The sequence below is a fragment of the Acipenser ruthenus genome, chromosome 7 (genome assembly GCF_902713425.1).
Source record: "Acipenser ruthenus chromosome 7, fAciRut3.2 maternal haplotype, whole genome shotgun sequence".
Taxonomy (NCBI): domain Eukaryota; kingdom Metazoa; phylum Chordata; class Actinopteri; order Acipenseriformes; family Acipenseridae; genus Acipenser; species Acipenser ruthenus.
Genome location: NC_081195.1, coordinates 4,228,169 through 4,249,169, shown reverse-complemented (window position 1 = coordinate 4,249,169; position 21,001 = coordinate 4,228,169). Strand labels below are relative to the sequence as shown.

Below are 21,001 nucleotides of genomic sequence, written 5' to 3'. Positions count from 1 at the left end.
GTCGAGCCCTCTTGAGGTGTCGTGGGCTAACACTGAGGATGGAAGGTGCCCACTTGAAAACCCCAGAGATGTACCCTACTTAGCTCAATCCAGACGGTTGTCATGCTGATGTGCTGGGGAGGCCGCACTGTGGTTGATCCCCGGAGCCAGCATCGCAGCCGTTGTGTGTGCTGATGCGCCAGGGAGGCAAAATAAGCTGATCCCTGGAGCCAGCATTACAGTTCAGCCATTAACACCAGACAGAAGGATATCTACATCATCATATGGAAGGAAACGTAAATGGATGGAGACACATAAGGATCACATTAGTTTACTGTAAAGCTACGTCTTAGTTGGTGCTTATCTTGGCGAGAGCCGAGTTCAAATCAGCATGAAGTTTTAACATCTACTCTCGTGTAATGGAAATCATGCCATCTACCAACCAAAAAGTTTATGTTATTGTAAATGATAGCTGCCTAATGTTTCTAGATTACCTAATAAAATAGATTAAATATGTAGGTCTACAGACTGAGTTATACGGACACCATTGTGGCTGTGTATAATATAATAATAGTTGTACAAAACCATAACCGTAATACTTTTGACAGCTTACCAGTAGTAAAAATTCAAAATAGTGTTTTTTTGAGTTTTCTTGTTTAATTTGAAGTCTGTATCCCTCTCGTACTTCTTTCTTATCACATGCAAAGTCATTTCTGTGTAGGAATATTAACGGTTAATTTCTTCTTGGTTAGAATAACCTTCAGGAGTTTTACGGGCCTGCACCATTTTTAAGACATAATAAATCCTGCTGAGACAGACCTGATGCAGTCTTGACCTATTTTCCATCATTTTCTTTGTTGTTATGGCTGTAAAAATGCATGTTTTACCCTGTGGATGTGATGTCCTAGTTTTACATCTGCAACGTAACATACAGTAAAATGTCATAATTTTTTTTTTTTCTTTTATAAAACATTTAGAGATTGTTTTTCTTGCATTTCTTATCTAATTCATACAATTTGAGTTTTGAGTTTCTATCATAAGCTACTGTTTCGATAGAATTATATCTTCTAATCCAGAAACCACAAAGTAACACATTTAATGATATCTTGCCTGCATACAGGATGCCACACTTACATTTTTACACGCACTTACTGGGGATGTAATGTATCTAATATGTTTTCATCTTTGTATTTGCCATGGTGGGGAACATAGTGCAACACATCTTAATGTTTTTTTTTTTTTCTTCTTCTTTGTCCAGATGATCCAGAGGGCGCTTTTGTGCCTCCTGAGTTTGACCGAACAGGAAACACCTTTGAGGTAAGAACTGACATTTTCTATTATACTTTTAAAGTTTGTTGAACTGATTTCAAAATTCTGACCACAAATGACATCAAGAGACACTAAACAACCTAATCACAAATAACATATACAGACAGAACTCTAAGCTAGTGTGAATGGTTTCTATTTCAAATAGAGCAGCATTTATTTTGTATACAGGAATCTCTTCACATTGGACTTTTACAACATATGAAGAAAGTGCAATATGTGATCTAGTTGCTCCAATAAATAAAGGGATGTTACCTTGCAAAGTTAGACTTTTAGCTGTTCGGGTTAATTGGTCAATGGTGACAGACACACAATCAGATACTTAACTTGACTTAATGTACTTAGTAAATGAGGCCCTGTACTGTATCTCTCCTTGTTTCAGTTTCCCCAGTTAATAAATTGGCATGCAGGCACTACTGGAATCAAGATGTAAAATCTGACTTGGGCTGTACCCAGTAAATACATTCCTTAAAAAGAAAAACCCTAAAAGGTTGTTTATTTCATATAAGAAGTAATTTGTAACTGTCAATAGACAACTTCACTACTGTACACAGGAATTCATGAAGATAAATAAGGGACATCAATACAGAAGCACTGTGAGCCTTTTTGTCCTGTTTCATTGGAAAAACCGATACCATGTCTATAAAACTAATTATTTTGAGAAACAACTGCTTGGTGTAAATTCAGATTATATTAGCCAATCTATAATTTCATTATATGGCCATTTAACGTTCGTCACTGCACAGTTTGTACTGAGGACATATTGATTCAAACAGCCAGCACTCACCGGAGGAGTTTTTGTTTAATGTCATTTGTACCCTTAAACTTGTAAGTAGATCTAGAGCAGTTTTAGTAGATGTTGTTGATAATATATTGAGAGTTGCTATTTTTTGTCCCATCCAATATGTCGATGTTCAGATTATTGTGTTCATTTGTGTCTGATTTTAACTCCTGAAGCACTCCAGACTATTGTATATCATAGTTTTCCCATTCAGATATAGAGAATACTGTATAGGACATCATGTACTGCATGCACCATGATCATAACGGATATGCCCTGAATATAGGATACTGTACACTATGCATAGGATATTAAACAGGTAACAAATTAAATATTCAGAAAATGTATAAAGTGTGGTATAAAGTCTCTTGTGTTACATTCCATTACAAAAAAATGGTAGTAATTTCTAAAGGTTTATGTTTCTCTTTTTTTTATTGGCATGTTTCCATCATTTGTTCTAGCACAAATAAAGTATTGTTTTTGTTATGCAGTTTTAGAACAAAACACAATTTTACAGGGGATGACTGCAAAGTACAGGGGGGACTTTTTATCTAAAAGCACCTCAGCGGGGGCTCCCGAGTGGCGCATCCAGTAAAAGCGCTCTGCATGGAGTGCAGGATGCGTCCTGTAGCCTGGAGATCACAGGTCTGAATCCAGGCTATGTCACAGCCAACCGTGACCGGGGGTTCCTAGGGGGAGGCGCACAATTGGCCGAGTGCCACCCGGGTAGGGAGGGCTTAGGTCGGCAGGGGAATCCACGGTTCACCGCACATCAGCGACCCCTGATCCTCAGGGCAAAAAATGATGGATTGGCAGGAGCACGTTTCGGAGGACGTGTGTTCCAGTCGTCGTTTCCCGAGTCGGCGAGGGGGGTTGCAAGCGGTGAGCCGAGGACACAAATAATAATTGGGCATACAAAGTTGTGGAGAAAAACCGGGGTACAAAATTGGTGACGACTAAATTAAAAAAAATAATAAAAAAAATAAAAGCACCTCAGCCTTCTCACTTTACACAAAATCCTGGCTTGATAATATTACATTAGGACAGAGTTATCTTAGGTTTTATTTCATATAGCCTTGTGGGAGTCTGGAACCAACTCCCCAGTAATGTTGTTGAAGCTACTAACAACCAAACGAGCAAGATGGGCCGAATGGCCGCCTCTTGTTTGTAAACTTTCTTATGTTCTTACTGAGGTAGGTATCGGCTACTGTATGAAACTCAATAATGCTGCTTTATTCTGTACCTAATTGTCTGGCATTTAGTTGAAGTTCCTAAATTTAACATGACAAGGGAGTTTTATAGAGTTAACAACTTTTGTTTGATTAAACTTGTGCCAACTTGGGCCAAATTAGTGTACATTTAATTTAATAGGAATCAATATTGCACAACCTCGATTTTAAAGTAAACATACTGAAAATCAATACAGAGCCTTCCTATAGAGACACAAGCAAGAACAGAGGGCAGAGTCTTTTTTTTTTGTTGTTGTCTGAAGGTTTTATATAACACAGGGGCTTGCTGTGAATGTGTGATCTCCTTCAATTGGCTGCCTAGCTCACCAGCTCATCTTGGCTAGAAAACATTTACTGTATGGTGCCTTGAATTGAAATTTAAATACCCTAAATTCTTTTAATTAAAATGGTTCATGGGTCGATGGTTTCATTAGAGCCTGTATTGATTCCTTTTGATTCTGTAATATTTGCATGTTGTTCACTCTTAGTTACGGAAAACCATTCAGAAGCATATAAATTGATAAATGAATATAAGATCAGAGAAGATCAGAGCAAAACTTACACAGCCATTTTGCTGAAGGACAAGCAAGGCGCAAATTAGCATACATATATTTAGCAGAGCAAAACCTTGTATTGTTTACGGTTTGTTTGTATAAAATGTAAATAAAACATTGTTGCGTTCCTGCAGTTGCAATTTCTTTGGACTTTCTGTAGATAACAAATAGATTGCCAAGACAGGTCCCTCGAGTAAAATAAATAAATAACTTCCATTATAAAATGACTTTTAAGAAATATCAATACATTTCCAAGGTATGTTTGTGTAGCTGAATGACATTAAATAAACACTATGTTTCAGGCTTCTCAAATTAAATTATTATTATTATTTTTTTTTTTTTTTTAATTGCTGTTCAAGTTTTCCATACAATTAATCTCTTTAAATTTGGATTCTGCTTGACAGTCATTATAAAACACAGATAACTTGTATTTTGTGCCCTTACTTATTTTATTAATTCACAGCACTATATATAACAATACAAATAAAAAAATATTGCGTCCTGTCATGCTGTCAGTGAAAGCAATTCCATATAAAAGCCTGTCCAAATTGTTCTTTTTTTGCAGTGGTGTATTGCAAACAGTCTTATGTAATTTACTTCAGCTTTGCCCCAGTTTGGAGTTTTAATATTAATTGACCTGCTTAGACGCTTGCATAAACAAGTGTACTGTATACCATTAGACAATGGCGTGTTTTAAGCACCAAAGACATAATAATACAGACAGCTGCTACTCATCCTTTAGTAAACGTTTAGTTTTTATATATATATTGTTAACCTTGTGATTACTTCCTTTTTAAGCATTTTGCGCAGTAGGTTCGCATAGTGTCAGGGTACTGTCAAAATGATCGATTGCAAATACAAATGAGCACCTTTTTTTAGAATACCAGAGTGCTAAAATACATCCAAACGGAACAGCATAGTCTGCATTAAAAAGGGTTTGATTTCACTATGAAACACAATTTTTGTTCCTGGGTAGTAAGTGTTATTTCCTAATTGCTTATGCCTCAGAAGTATAGAAAATGGCTATTATTCCCTACAAACTTTGCTTTTGTGACCAGGAGTGATATTTTGAAATTTACCTATTTCCAATGAGAAAACGGGTGAATTTGTGTCTTTTTCGTTCACATAAAGTCAGAAAAAAACAACATATGAATCCAAATTAACATGTATTTATACTAAAGTAATACAAAAATGACTACAAAAGATTTAGAAGTGAGTAGTTTTTCGAGATTTACAATTATACTGTAAATCACTTTCACGAATCAGCCCCCAAATGTAGTCTCCCATCATGTTCTCGTTATACTGTCCTTCATTGACAGCTCATCCAGGAGCCTCAAAGCCGTGCTGCTCCATAATGGTAACAAGTAACCGTCTCTTCCCCTGGCTCACTCGGTGCACCTCAAAGAGGATTACAACAGCATCAAGACCTTGCTGGACACCTTGAAGTATGATGAGTACGGCTGGGACCCCCGGAAGGTGCTGCACATCAAATTGGGCCTTATGAAACAATTTGTCAGAGCTCTAGATAAGGAGTCGGCAGCCTTCAGGTAACTTCAAGACTTCTTCCCTAAGCTGTCTGAGGCAAAGGTCAAAGACTGTGTCTTTGTCGGACCACAGATAAAGAAGATCCTGGAGTGCAATGAATTCCCCAAGAAGCTCACTAGTAAGGAGAAAGCGGCTTGGAACAGCTTTGTCGCAGTGGTTCGGGGCTTCCTGGGCAATCACAAGGCCGAAAACTATGTGGAGCTGGTTGAGACTCTGGTGAAGAACTACGGCACAATGGGCTGTAGGATGTCCCTCAAAGTCCATATCCTTGATGCTCATCTTGATAAATTCAAGGAGAACATGGGAGCGTACTCGGAGGAGCAAGGCAAGCGCTTCCGCCAGGATATACTGGACTTTGAACGCCGCTACCAAGGACAGTATAACGAGAACATGATGGGAGACTACATTTGGGGGCTGATTCGTGAAAGTGATTTACAGTATAATCGTAAATCTCGAAAATCTACTCACTTCTAAATCTTTTGTAGTCATTTTTGTATTACTTTAGTATAAATACATGTTAATTTGGATTCATATGTTGTTTTTTTCTGACTTTATGTGAACGAAAAGACACAAATTTGCCTGTTTTCTCATTGGAAATAGGTAAATTTCAAAATATCACTGTCCTGGTCACAAAAGCAAAGTTTGTGGGGAATAATAGCCATTTTCTATACTTTTGAGGCATAAGCAATTAGGAAATAACACTTACTACCCAGGAATCAAAAAAAATTGTTACACGGTGTTTTCAATTGTAGGATTTTAACACATTTGTTTTTATTACATTTTTACTAGGTTTGGAATAAACCAGTGTATCAGCTTTCTTTTTTTGCTTATAATACAAGTACCATTCAAAACTGAAGCTTTTTAATTAATTAAATGTATTGTTGTGTGCTACCAATTGTATCATTTATTTAACATTGGGGATAGTGTGAACATCCTTGCTTCTGCTGCTTTTTTTTTTTTTTTTTTAAGAACAAACATGACAGGCTTGGTGTTAGTATGAATGAATAGATGAATACAAGGGACTGATGGATGAAAATCTTTGAGACGCAGACATAAGTGTCTGTAAAATCGTGTCTAAGGTTAGGGGTCCCTGGGCTCCATGGTGACAGGGGAGGGATGGAAAGCATGCTAATAGGACAATTAAAATTTTGTGCAGCATGCTGCTATGCAAATTCTGTTTCCAGTGGTGCAGAATGCTGTGCTGCTACCTCTGTATTTTCTCTGGAATTCTAAGGCACAGAGTCTGTAGCGTAGACAGAATCAGTGCCATTACCGACCAATACAATTTTACATGGCTTTTAACAACTTCTTTTTCAAGTGCTTAATAATATGAATTTGCCATATTTGTGCTAATGAATGCATAGATTTACAAAACAAATGTCTTGTAGCAACTTAATAAATACAAAAATACAAATAAAAAAAAAAAAAAAACTTGCTGTTATCGATCGATTTAACAAATTTGTAAGCATACATTTCTAGGTATTCTATTGTCCATCTGATGAATACCTGCTTTTATAATTGACCACTGCAGCTACTAAATGTAAATATTTTAGAAGCATTCAAAACAGTTCATTTGTCTTAAGGTGTCTTAAGCTGCATTACAAAAGGATGTGAAATACCCAGGTTGCCTAATCCTCCTGAATATGTGAATTATAACATGAATCATGTTAACCTTATTTGGAAGTTAAAGTAGTACTTATTTTTGGAATAAGTGGTTGAGGAAACTTCTTGAGTATCTATTCTATTTCATAAAGGAAGTCCCAGGGCTACTTATTTAATTCCGGTAAGTCATGTGTGGAATTCAAAGGGCCAGAAAAAGATAAACACCTGAGCTGAGCTGCAAGTACTGTACAATTTATAAACCAAACGCCTGTTGAGACCTCCTGGTATAGTAAACAGCATGGACTAAGAAAGCTGTTGTCAGTAAGATAAATAGATGACCCTTTTTAAACAGAAAGATAAGTTATAAAGTTAAATGTAATATTTTAAATGTACTTTTCTATAAGTATCCAACTTTCTTTATGATTCCATTGGCAATATCCTTTTGGCCCAGGATTTTCTACAAGTGTGGGCAGTCTGAAATGTGGACATAATTAAACTCTTATGTTACACTGCAGCATGAGAACTTGTTTTTGTCTGTGTTGATTACTTTTTGTTATTATGGTATATTCGGTAAAACACATAACTCATGAGAAAAATTGTTTTACATTTGTCAAATGAAGCCTAATAAATCTGAGGTCTCCTCCCTACCGGGGAGTTTTGCATGCTATTGCGTTATTGACTGCTTAATGGGTTGATAAATGGGTTTTATAAAAACTTTTGCAATGTAACCTTTGAGGTATTGTAGTTCAGATAATCCAAATAGAATTTTACTGGACCAAACAAAAAAAAAAAATCTAATTCTAATGGCACATGAAACTGCAGAAATACAGGCAATACGTTTTAATGGAAATGCAATTTGTTATTGTTGTGGAATGAGCAGCTTCTCTGACCATATATATATATATATATATATATATATATATATATATATATGTGTGTGTGTGTGTGTGTGTGTGTGTGTTTTAAATAGGAGCAAACACAAGTGTTAATTATTAACCTGCTTTTCTTTTAGTTCTTTTTAAATGTTTTCCTGACATAACTGTTAATCCAACCTTTCTCCACTTCAGTAATTGGATTTTAAAAGTAGTTGGAGGCCACTGTACCCCACTGTGGCAAAGTGGTTAACGTTGTGCAGGTGCAGGTGATCAATAAACAGACAGACAGACAGACAATTATAATCCAGGTGCAATGTTGTTTAATGGTTTGTAATTCCAGTGCCTGACAGCAAAACAAACAGTAAACAATAAATGATAAGTAATACAGCGGCATGTATTACTTTATTTATAATCCCCGAGTTTGTCCCGAAATAATAGTCCCATTCTTTTTACACCCACACGAAACACAAAACACATACATAAGTCCGTTAGTGAGTGAATTAATGCTCGTGGTGCAATACAGTTCTCCATGATACAAGTGCAGTGATGTTGTCCGGTTTGGTGCTGGCTTTTGGCGACAGCTCCGGATTATGTTAGCCATCGAATCACAATAAACAAACAGTTTTTGTACACGACAGTACAAACAAACAATAAACTCATGTTTTCAACAGTCTTCTTTTTGGTTTGTTCAAATCATTTACAAAGGAACAGATCACATCACTACGTCCCCTTTTTATACCGTCACCCATGACCCCTTGATCAGTGAGCGCATCCGCTCTTCCAATCCGCGGATGCCACGCCGTTTCCCATCCGGGTCATTGGTTTCGTGTACCATAGCTCCGCCCCCTTTCTAGATGTCCGACTTCCGCCTAACCCTGGGAATGAACTGTCGTGCCAGGGTACTCTGTTCCCTTTACACAGCACCCTCGCAGGTCGGGAGGGAGATCTAACACCAAGAATCATTCGATCTCTGTCACACCCACGCATTAGGATAAACTCCACAGCTTGAGTTTTTCTGGAAAGTCACTACTGGTTGTTGATATTTCAGTCATTCTGCTGCTTGCTGTCTTACCTCATGTGCCATTTAACAGGCTTTAAAGCTGGCAATTTACCAGCTAAATAATGACTGCCTGTGCTGTGTTCTCACTTTGTGTTGTGTTCTCCAAAGCTGTTTCTGTTTCAGGATTCTTCTTAGAACTCTCAGTCTACATACGTACAAAAAAACACTATCCAATAGTAGCTTCAAAATATAATTACCAGAGTCTCTTAACAGCAATTGTGAATTTGTAAAATGGTTTAAAGAGAAGAACATATTAAGAATGAAGTGCATATTGATTAAGATACTCCAAACATATATTATTTTCCGTAGTCTGCAAGATCAACATATTATTTCCTTCGAAACTGTACTTTTTAATGTAAAACATTTTCCATAGACACTGAGCAATGGAAACTGATACACTTGTATATGACCTGCCACATTAAACTGCAAATGTTGCGTTCAGAATATCCCTTTTAATGGGAATTAGTCATGCAGATCACATGAATAACATCATGAAACTGTATATAATCAGCTCCATTTACCGTATGGTAGTGAGATGTGATTTGTGTATGATATTGCTTCTACACACTTTCTTATTAAATTATTTCTCTGTGGTTGATTTCTTAATTATTGGCAAAATAAAGTGGTTTGTTGTGTAGGTAATGTTGAAAAAGAAGCATAATAATTAAAAATGAAGAATGCTCAGATCTGTTTAAAGATTGACAGACATGAAGGCAGCACTGGTGTGTTTATAGCATACGATTAGGATTTTGCTACGTGTGGCAAATTAAAAGAAGATTTTCAGTCAGTAACGGTCTTGTGTGACTGTGTGTATGTCTTGTCAATGTATAGTGAAATCTTCAAAATGAGAGCGTTTGTTGATAGAGAAAAAAAATAGAATGTGTTGCAAAACCAAGTGGTCACGGCTGTATTCAATATTAAAGCAGTTTGCTTATACAGCGGTGATGAGTAATCTGTAGTATCGTTTGGGAAAACTTTGATCCTAAATAGTATTTTACTACCTGGGTTGCTTGTTATGCCATTTTGACACTATAGAACAGTATATATGTTAATCTATATGTATGTACATGTACATCATTAATATTTACTGAATCTTATAATATGTGATAAAATAATTAAAAAAAAGAATAATATTGATCCGTTTATATAAAAAGAAAACAGTTGATGGGTAGTTTGAACGGGGTACTTGAGTGGCTCACCTGGTAAAGGCATGGCCACATGATGTGCAGACATACAGTCGGGCTTGATGGTTTGCAGATTGGCCAGGTGCCAGGTGAGCTCAAGTGGACACTTACAGCCTGGACTTTGTCCTCCAGAGGTCGTAGTTTCCCAACATCTACTCTGGAGCTCCTGGCTTGGTCGTGGGATTGGAGGACACCAACTGAACTTCAGTTCTCCGGAGCTGTTGTTGCAGTGAGGGTCTTTTAATTGAACATTAAAAAAAAATAAATAATAATAATAAAAAAAAAAAAAAAAATGAATGGATCAGTTGGCACTATTGCATACCGTAATAATAATTATAGTTGTATTCTTAAAATATTTTTTCATATTTCAAGATGACTAATATTTATGAAAATAACAAAAGTGTCAAGTATAAATGGTCATTGACAAACAATTTTGGCTTTCTTTTTACAGGGGACATGCTAGTGAAAGTACAGTAATCACAATAATCTGTATGAAAATGATTGGTATTAACATTTCACAGATGTTGGTGACAGTCAAATATGGCTGCTGATATTGTTTTGGTTCTTGGAGGAGGAGAAAGAGGAGCTGATAAATAGTAAATGTGAACATGTGCTAATGAGCAATTGATTTTACCCCCAACACCTTTTTCAATGGAGAAATGCTTTTCTTGTACAGGCACACATCTATTCTCTGGGTTCAACCTTAACAGCAGCTATTGAATATGTCATAGAGCCTGAACTGGAGCCTGAGCTGAGTCAAGAGCTGAAGATGATTTTGGAACAGATGCAGCTAGAGAAACCTGAGGATAGACCAGATATTGAGGTAAGAACATCCCTTGACAGAAGTAATAATCATATATGTTTGCCATGTCTGGATATTGTTAAGCATAAGAACTTTGTTATATCTTAACTTCAGTGAAATTCAGGGGGCGTGAACCAGGGCTTCGCTATTTCCTAATTTCTATCCTATCTATCATCATTGACTCCCTATTTAAACCCAGTCACAGCTCAGCTCTTTCTCTTGCGTTAGCTTTTGTCCTCCTCCTCCTCTCTTTTTTTCATATACTGCATGCCTCTGTGTCGGTCCCCTCTGGGGGGATAGTGATACTCACTTCCCTGACCTAGAGTTCCCATAACTCCTCAGGTTCTTCGTGCAGTCAGAAGGGACCACCGGCCACACTATTCTTTCACAGCTCATGTGCTATATCTTGCCTCAAGAAAGAAGGCTCTGTCTTACTTCCTCTTTTATCCTCCTGGGACGTGGCCATCATACTGTTAGTGCTCGAGTCCCATAACTAACTGTTATTTGTGTTCTTTCAGATTCTCTTTTCTTCCTTACGTCAAGGCTTCGTATGAGCCGTTCAGTCCTCTGAGAGTCGAACCTGGTTGCTAACTGGGACCCAGTCGCGAGGCAACGCCTATAACGACTCTCCGAGAAGTCAGAGGACTGTGTTTTCAGAGGCCCGGAGGCCAATAGGGCCAGTCTCGACTCCATAGGGAAGGCTGTCTCGGTTGGCTGTCTCGGCCCGTCCTTTTCTCTCTCTCTCCCCTGTTCTAGAGGCCGAGCCTCCAATCCTAAGTTGCAAAACACTCCCGTCCTCTCGCAGCCCTGGTTCCCACCCTGTGAATTTCTTTTAATTTGTCTGATAATTTTGATCTTTTTTCTTTCCATTTATTTTTTAACTTCATTGCATTGCTTGTATTATATATGCCATATATGTTCCAAACTGAAGTTGAAATATTATTATGTTTTGCTGCAGACTGTTATTAGGCTTGGTGAAGGAAATACAAAATGTGCCTCAGCAGCTATTTGTCGTAAACTCTCTGCCATAGGACGAAGAGTGTTATCAATTGAATCAGTTGCTACTTTTCAAGGTAAGGTAGATAATAAAAATTAAAAAAACTTGTGCAACTGTTTCATTTGATTTAGTAGCATATTCCAAAACCCATGCAGTTTAAGGCAACAACAAACCAGAGGACTGATTTAAATCTAAATTCTGTGCACCGCTTTAGCTATGGTGGGATAAATGTGGGTATTAAAATAAAAATTCTAAATGCTGCACAAACGCTTGGTATACAAACAAAGATTCTAACTGTATGTACTGTAATAGTGTACAGGTTTTTCAGAGCGTTTTAGGTAGGCTTACAGTGTTAGATTTTACTGTAACTACCTTGATTAGCCAGCATGCTTTTCTGGTCCCATGCAACAGATTTTACTATACACTATTGGATGTTACATATTCTTTAATGTTTTACAAAAGCTCCCACATTGGATGTTTTGTATGAAAAATAGAATAGAAGTAGAATTCGAGTTTACAATATTATGATGCAGAGAACCTACATGTATAATAGTACGTTTGAACATCAATGTAAAACAAAAGTATATTTGCTGGATTTTTAACTGACAAGAATGTTTTAGTGAAATTCAAGTCAAATTTAATATATTTTACTTTCTGTTAACAGATGGTTGTGAAAGTCCATGGAAGGTAAAAGAGCGGCAGGCAGGTGTGGGACGTGAACTGCAAGATTATGAACGTAATCCAGCAGATGGATCTTCTAGCACTGAGGATCTGGTATTTGACCCTAATTTATTGAAGAATCAGATTGCAAATGTGGTTGAAAGAGAGGGAAAATGTATGCAAGATTTAATGGGGTCTGTGAAAAAAGACTCCACAGTGCAGAACTCAGTTGAAGAGAGAAAAGAAAATGAGAAACAGTCTCTATGTAATGAGGATCGAGATACTTTGAATCTTCAATCAGAGCTTGATACCACATCCATAGAGCCAAAGAAAATGTCTCCAGCCATGAACCTAAAATTAGCAAAACTATCAAAGAAAAAAGACTGTCCTCGAGTTGAATCAAGTACACCTACAGAACAAACCGCTTCATCACTTTCAGACTTTAACAAAGGTGTAATCTCTGTGCAAGATACCACTAGTTTAAATCCTATCAAGCAGACAGAATCTGGGAGGATAGCGACTATACTGAATCATTCTAATTCCTATCAGAGTACTCTTCCTTTTCTTCCATTTAAAGCCAGCAGAACTGTGTCTGTAACAGACCTTTCTGAAATATTGCCAGAAGAAAAAACTGTTCATGTTCCTAGTCTTGAAATATTAACAGATGACAGCAGCAGAAGTTATACAAACCCCTCTGAGCCTTTGCTTCCCCAAGAAGAGATGCACTTTGAAACAACTGAATCCTCAGGATATTTGCCAGTGAATAACAAAACCACCTCTTCTCCCGTTGAGGTGGAAAACTTTACATCACCTGTTCACTGCGTCCAAAGCCCCATTGAACCAAACAAAAATGCTGTATCTAGCCCAGACACCAAACCTGTATTTGGAAACAGTAACTTGAATCATAAACAAACCCAAATCAAGTCTTCAAATGAAAGTTGGATAAATAACAACATATACCAAACTGAAGACAACCACATGAAGAAAAGTATGCTTTGTCTTAATGAAGAAACTCAGGATGAAGTAAGTTAATTTGTAGACCGTAATACTTTTGTTTTTTAACATTATTTCTGTCATAGAAGAGCTGTGCAGTTGTGCATGCCTCATCATATAAAGTTAGGCACAATTAACATAAGAACAAACATGACAGGCTTGGTGTTAGTATGAATGAATAGATGAATACAAGGGACTGATGGATGAAAATCTTTGAGACGCAGACATAAGTGTCTGTAAAATCGTGTCTAAGGTTAGGGGTCCCTGGGCTCCATGGTGACAGGGGAGGGATGGAAAGCATGCTAATAGGACAATTAAAATTTTGTGCAGCATGCTGCTATGCAAATTCTGTTTCCAGTGGTGCAGAATGCTGTGCTGCTACCTCTGTATTTTCTCTGGAATTCTAAGGCACAGAGTCTGTAGCGTAGACAGAATCAGTGCCATTACCGACCAATACAATTTTACATGGCTTTTAACAACTTCTTTTTCAAGTGCTTAATAATATGAATTTGCCATATTTGTGCTAATGAATGCATAGATTTACAAAACAAATGTCTTGTAGCAACTTAATAAATACAAAAATACAAATAAAAAAAAAAAAAAAACTTGCTGTTATCGATCGATTTAACAAATTTGTAAGCATACATTTCTAGGTATTCTATTGTCCATCTGATGAATACCTGCTTTTATAATTGACCACTGCAGCTACTAAATGTAAATATTTTAGAAGCATTCAAAACAGTTCATTTGTCTTAAGGTGTCTTAAGCTGCATTACAAAAGGATGTGAAATACCCAGGTTGCCTAATCCTCCTGAATATGTGAATTATAACATGAATCATGTTAACCTTATTTGGAAGTTAAAGTAGTACTTATTTTTGGAATAAGTGGTTGAGGAAACTTCTTGAGTATCTATTCTATTTCATAAAGGAAGTCCCAGGGCTACTTATTTAATTCCGGTAAGTCATGTGTGGAATTCAAAGGGCCAGAAAAAGATAAACACCTGAGCTGAGCTGCAAGTACTGTACAATTTATAAACCAAACGCCTGTTGAGACCTCCTGGTATAGTAAACAGCATGGACTAAGAAAGCTGTTGTCAGTAAGATAAATAGATGACCCTTTTTAAACAGAAAGATAAGTTATAAAGTTAAATGTAATATTTTAAATGTACTTTTCTATAAGTATCCAACTTTCTTTATGATTCCATTGGCAATATCCTTTTGGCCCAGGATTTTCTACAAGTGTGGGCAGTCTGAAATGTGGACATAATTAAACTCTTATGTTACACTGCAGCATGAGAACTTGTTTTTGTCTGTGTTGATTACTTTTTGTTATTATGGTATATTCGGTAAAACACATAACTCATGAGAAAAATTGTTTTACATTTGTCAAATGAAGCCTAATAAATCTGAGGTCTCCTCCCTACCGGGGAGTTTTGCATGCTATTGCGTTATTGACTGCTTAATGGGTTGATAAATGGGTTTTATAAAAACTTTTGCAATGTAACCTTTGAGGTATTGTAGTTCAGATAATCCAAATAGAATTTTACTGGACCAAACAAAAAAAAAAAATCTAATTCTAATGGCACATGAAACTGCAGAAATACAGGCAATACGTTTTAATGGAAATGCAATTTGTTATTGTTGTGGAATGAGCAGCTTCTCTGACCATATATATATATATATATATATATATATATATATATATATATGTGTGTGTGTGTGTGTGTGTGTGTGTGTGTTTTAAATAGGAGCAAACACAAGTGTTAATTATTAACCTGCTTTTCTTTTAGTTCTTTTTAAATGTTTTCCTGACATAACTGTTAATCCAACCTTTCTCCACTTCAGTAATTGGATTTTAAAAGTAGTTGGAGGCCACTGTACCCCACTGTGGCAAAGTGGTTAACGTTGTGCAGGTGCAGGTGATCAATAAACAGACAGACAGACAGACAATTATAATCCAGGTGCAATGTTGTTTAATGGTTTGTAATTCCAGTGCCTGACAGCAAAACAAACAGTAAACAATAAATGATAAGTAATACAGCGGCATGTATTACTTTATTTATAATCCCCGAGTTTGTCCCGAAATAATAGTCCCATTCTTTTTACACCCACACGAAACACAAAACACATACATAAGTCCGTTAGTGAGTGAATTAATGCTCGTGGTGCAATACAGTTCTCCATGATACAAGTGCAGTGATGTTGTCCGGTTTGGTGCTGGCTTTTGGCGACAGCTCCGGATTATGTTAGCCATCGAATCACAATAAACAAACAGTTTTTGTACACGACAGTACAAACAAACAATAAACTCATGTTTTCAACAGTCTTCTTTTTGGTTTGTTCAAATCATTTACAAAGGAACAGATCACATCACTACGTCCCCTTTTTATACCGTCACCCATGACCCCTTGATCAGTGAGCGCATCCGCTCTTCCAATCCGCGGATGCCACGCCGTTTCCCATCCGGGTCATTGGTTTCGTGTACCATAGCTCCGCCCCCTTTCTAGATGTCCGACTTCCGCCTAACCCTGGGAATGAACTGTCGTGCCAGGGTACTCTGTTCCCTTTACACAGCACCCTCGCAGGTCGGGAGGGAGATCTAACACCAAGAATCATTCGATCTCTGTCACACCCACGCATTAGGATAAACTCCACAGCTTGAGTTTTTCTGGAAAGTCACTACTGGTTGTTGATATTTCAGTCATTCTGCTGCTTGCTGTCTTACCTCATGTGCCATTTAACAGGCTTTAAAGCTGGCAATTTACCAGCTAAATAATGACTGCCTGTGCTGTGTTCTCACTTTGTGTTGTGTTCTCCAAAGCTGTTTCTGTTTCAGGATTCTTCTTAGAACTCTCAGTCTACATACGTACAAAAAAACACTATCCAATAGTAGCTTCAAAATATAATTACCAGAGTCTCTTAACAGCAATTGTGAATTTGTAAAATGGTTTAAAGAGAAGAACATATTAAGAATGAAGTGCATATTGATTAAGATACTCCAAACATATATTATTTTCCGTAGTCTGCAAGATCAACATATTATTTCCTTCGAAACTGTACTTTTTAATGTAAAACATTTTCCATAGACACTGAGCAATGGAAACTGATACACTTGTATATGACCTGCCACATTAAACTGCAAATGTTGCGTTCAGAATATCCCTTTTAATGGGAATTAGTCATGCAGATCACATGAATAACATCATGAAACTGTATATAATCAGCTCCATTTACCGTATGGTAGTGAGATGTGATTTGTGTATGATATTGCTTCTACACACTTTCTTATTAAATTATTTCTCTGTGGTTGATTTCTTAATTATTGGCAAAATAAAGTGGTTTGTTGTGTAGGTAATGTTGAAAAAGAAGCATAATAATTAAAAATGAAGAATGCTCAGATCTGTTTAAAGATTGACAGACATGAAGGCAGCACTGGTGTGTTTATAGCATACGATTAGGATTTTGCTACGTGTGGCAAATTAAAAGAAGATTTTCAGTCAGTAACGGTCTTGTGTGACTGTGTGTATGTCTTGTCAATGTATAGTGAAATCTTCAAAATGAGAGCGTTTGTTGATAGAGAAAAAAAATAGAATGTGTTGCAAAACCAAGTGGTCACGGCTGTATTCAATATTAAAGCAGTTTGCTTATACAGCGGTGATGAGTAATCTGTAGTATCGTTTGGGAAAACTTTGATCCTAAATAGTATTTTACTACCTGGGTTGCTTGTTATGCCATTTTGACACTATAGAACAGTATATATGTTAATCTATATGTATGTACATGTACATCATTAATATTTACTGAATCTTATAATATGTGATAAAATAATTAAAAAAAAGAATAATATTGATCCGTTTATATAAAAAGAAAACAGTTGATGGGTAGTTTGAACGGGGTACTTGAGTGGCTCACCTGGTAAAGGCATGGCCACATGATGTGCAGACATACAGTCGGGCTTGATGGTTTGCAGATTGGCCAGGTGCCAGGTGAGCTCAAGTGGACACTTACAGCCTGGACTTTGTCCTCCAGAGGTCGTAGTTTCCCAACATCTACTCTGGAGCTCCTGGCTTGGTCGTGGGATTGGAGGACACCAACTGAACTTCAGTTCTCCGGAGCTGTTGTTGCAGTGAGGGTCTTTTAATTGAACATTAAAAAAAAATAAATAATAATAATAAAAAAAAAAAAAAAAATGAATGGATCAGTTGGCACTATTGCATACCGTAATAATAATTATAGTTGTATTCTTAAAATATTTTTTCATATTTCAAGATGACTAATATTTATGAAAATAACAAAAGTGTCAAGTATAAATGGTCATTGACAAACAATTTTGGCTTTCTTTTTACAGGGGACATGCTAGTGAAAGTACAGTAATCACAATAATCTGTATGAAAATGATTGGTATTAACATTTCACAGATGTTGGTGACAGTCAAATATGGCTGCTGATATTGTTTTGGTTCTTGGAGGAGGAGAAAGAGGAGCTGATAAATAGTAAATGTGAACATGTGCTAATGAGCAATTGATTTTACCCCCAACACCTTTTTCAATGGAGAAATGCTTTTCTTGTACAGGCACACATCTATTCTCTGGGTTCAACCTTAACAGCAGCTATTGAATATGTCATAGAGCCTGAACTGGAGCCTGAGCTGAGTCAAGAGCTGAAGATGATTTTGGAACAGATGCAGCTAGAGAAACCTGAGGATAGACCAGATATTGAGGTAAGAACATCCCTTGACAGAAGTAATAATCATATATGTTTGCCATGTCTGGATATTGTTAAGCATAAGAACTTTGTTATATCTTAACTTCAGTGAAATTCAGGGGGCGTGAACCAGGGCTTCGCTATTTCCTAATTTCTATCCTATCTATCATCATTGACTCCCTATTTAAACCCAGTCACAGCTCAGCTCTTTCTCTTGCGTTAGCTTTTGTCCTCCTCCTCCTCTCTTTTTTTCATATACTGCATGCCTCTGTGTCGGTCCCCTCTGGGGGGATAGTGATACTCACTTCCCTGACCTAGAGTTCCCATAACTCCTCAGGTTCTTCGTGCAGTCAGAAGGGACCACCGGCCACACTATTCTTTCACAGCTCATGTGCTATATCTTGCCTCAAGAAAGAAGGCTCTGTCTTACTTCCTCTTTTATCCTCCTGGGACGTGGCCATCATACTGTTAGTGCTCGAGTCCCATAACTAACTGTTATTTGTGTTCTTTCAGATTCTCTTTTCTTCCTTACGTCAAGGCTTCGTATGAGCCGTTCAGTCCTCTGAGAGTCGAACCTGGTTGCTAACTGGGACCCAGTCGCGAGGCAACGCCTATAACGACTCTCCGAGAAGTCAGAGGACTGTGTTTTCAGAGGCCCGGAGGCCAATAGGGCCAGTCTCGACTCCATAGGGAAGGCTGTCTCGGTTGGCTGTCTCGGCCCGTCCTTTTCTCTCTCTCTCCCCTGTTCTAGAGGCCGAGCCTCCAATCCTAAGTTGCAAAACACTCCCGTCCTCTCGCAGCCCTGGTTCCCACCCTGTGAATTTCTTTTAATTTGTCTGATAATTTTGATCTTTTTTCTTTCCATTTATTTTTTAACTTCATTGCATTGCTTGTATTATATATGCCATATATGTTCCAAACTGAAGTTGAAATATTATTATGTTTTGCTGCAGACTGTTATTAGGCTTGGTGAAGGAAATACAAAATGTGCCTCAGCAGCTATTTGTCGTAAACTCTCTGCCATAGGACGAAGAGTGTTATCAATTGAATCAGTTGCTACTTTTCAAGGTAAGGTAGATAATAAAAATTAAAAAAACTTGTGCAACTGTTTCATTTGATTTAGTAGCATATTCCAAAACCCATGCAGTTTAAGGCAACAACAAACCAGAGGACTGATTTAAATCTAAATTCTGTGCACCGCTTTAGCTATGGTGGGATAAATGTGGGTATTAAAATAAAAATTCTAAATGCTGCACAAACGCTTGGTATACAAACAAAGATTCTAACTGTATGTACTGTAATAGTGTACAGGTTTTTCAGAGCGTTTTAGGTAGGCTTACAGTGTTAGATTTTACTGTAACTACCTTGATTAGCCAGCATGCTTTTCTGGTCCCATGCAACAGATTTTACTATACACTATTGGATGTTACATATTCTTTAATGTTTTACAAAAGCTCCCACATTGGATGTTTTGTATGAAAAATAGAATAGAAGTAGAATTCGAGTTTACAATATTATGATGCAGAGAACCTACATGTATAATAGTACGTTTGAACATCAATGTAAAACAAAAGTATATTTGCTGGATTTTTAACTGACAAGAATGTTTTAGTGAAATTCAAGTCAAATTTAATATATTTTACTTTCTGTTAACAGATGGTTGTGAAAGTCCATGGAAGGTAAAAGAGCGGCAGGCAGGTGTGGGACGTGAACTGCAAGATTATGAACGTAATCCAGCAGATGGATCTTCTAGCACTGAGGATCTGGTATTTGACCCTAATTTATTGAAGAATCAGATTGCAAATGTGGTTGAAAGAGAGGGAAAATGTATGCAAGATTTAATGGGGTCTGTGAAAAAAGACTCCACAGTGCAGAACTCAGTTGAAGAGAGAAAAGAAAATGAGAAACAGTCTCTATGTAATGAGGATCGAGATACTTTGAATCTTCAATCAGAGCTTGATACCACATCCATAGAGCCAAAGAAAATGTCTCCAGCCATGAACCTAAAATTAGCAAAACTATCAAAGAAAAAAGACTGTCCTCGAGTTGAATCAAGTACACCTACAGAACAAACCGCTTCATCACTTTCAGACTTTAACAAAGGTGTAATCTCTGTGCAAGATACCACTAGTTTAAATCCTATCAAGCAGACAGAATCTGGGAGGATAGCGACTATACTGAATCATTCTAATTCCTATCAGAGTACTCTTCCTTTTCTTCCATTTAAAGCCAGCAGAACTGTGTCTGTAACAGACCTTTCTGAAATATTGCCAGAAGAAAAAACTGTTCATGTTCCTAGTCTTGAAATATTAACAGATGACAGCAGCAGAAGTTATACAAACCCCTCTGAGCCTTTGCTTCCCCAAGAAGAGATGCACTTTGAAACAACTGAATCCTCAGGATATTTGCCAGTGAATAACAAAACCACCTCTTCTCCCGTTGAGGTGGAAAACTTTACATCACCTGTTCACTGCGTCCAAAGCCCCATTGAACCAAACAAAAATGCTGCATCTAGCCCAGACACCAAACCTGTATTTGGAAACAGTAACTTGAATCATAAACAAACCCAAATCAAGTCTTCAAATGAAAGTTGGATAAATAACAACATATACCAAACTGAAGACAACCACATGAAGAAAAGTATGCTTTGTCTTAATGAAGAAACTCAGGATGAAGTAAGTTAATTTGTAGACCGTAATACTTTTGTTTT

The 21,001-nt window shown here is 37.2% G+C and overlaps 1 protein-coding gene across 2 annotated transcripts in view; it reads left to right on the top strand.

The window, feature by feature from the left end:
• LOC117415941 (kinase non-catalytic C-lobe domain-containing protein 1) overlaps window positions 1–21,001 on the top strand; it is a 47,577-nt gene that overhangs the window by 6,326 nt on the left and 20,250 nt on the right. Inside the window, exons 3-9 of one of the 2 annotated variants that reach the window (XM_034026902.3) lie at window positions 1,238–1,296; window positions 10,812–10,958; window positions 11,896–12,010; window positions 12,599–13,617; window positions 18,161–18,307; window positions 19,245–19,359; window positions 19,948–20,966. In XM_034026902.3, coding sequence (XP_033882793.3) covers window positions 1,238–1,296; window positions 10,812–10,958; window positions 11,896–12,010; window positions 12,599–13,617; window positions 18,161–18,307; window positions 19,245–19,359; window positions 19,948–20,966 — 2,621 coding nt within the window. The remainder of the gene's footprint in view (window positions 1–1,237; window positions 1,297–10,811; window positions 10,959–11,895; window positions 12,011–12,598; window positions 13,618–18,160; window positions 18,308–19,244; window positions 19,360–19,947; window positions 20,967–21,001) is intronic. The other variant, XM_059026146.1, reaches the window with a different exon arrangement.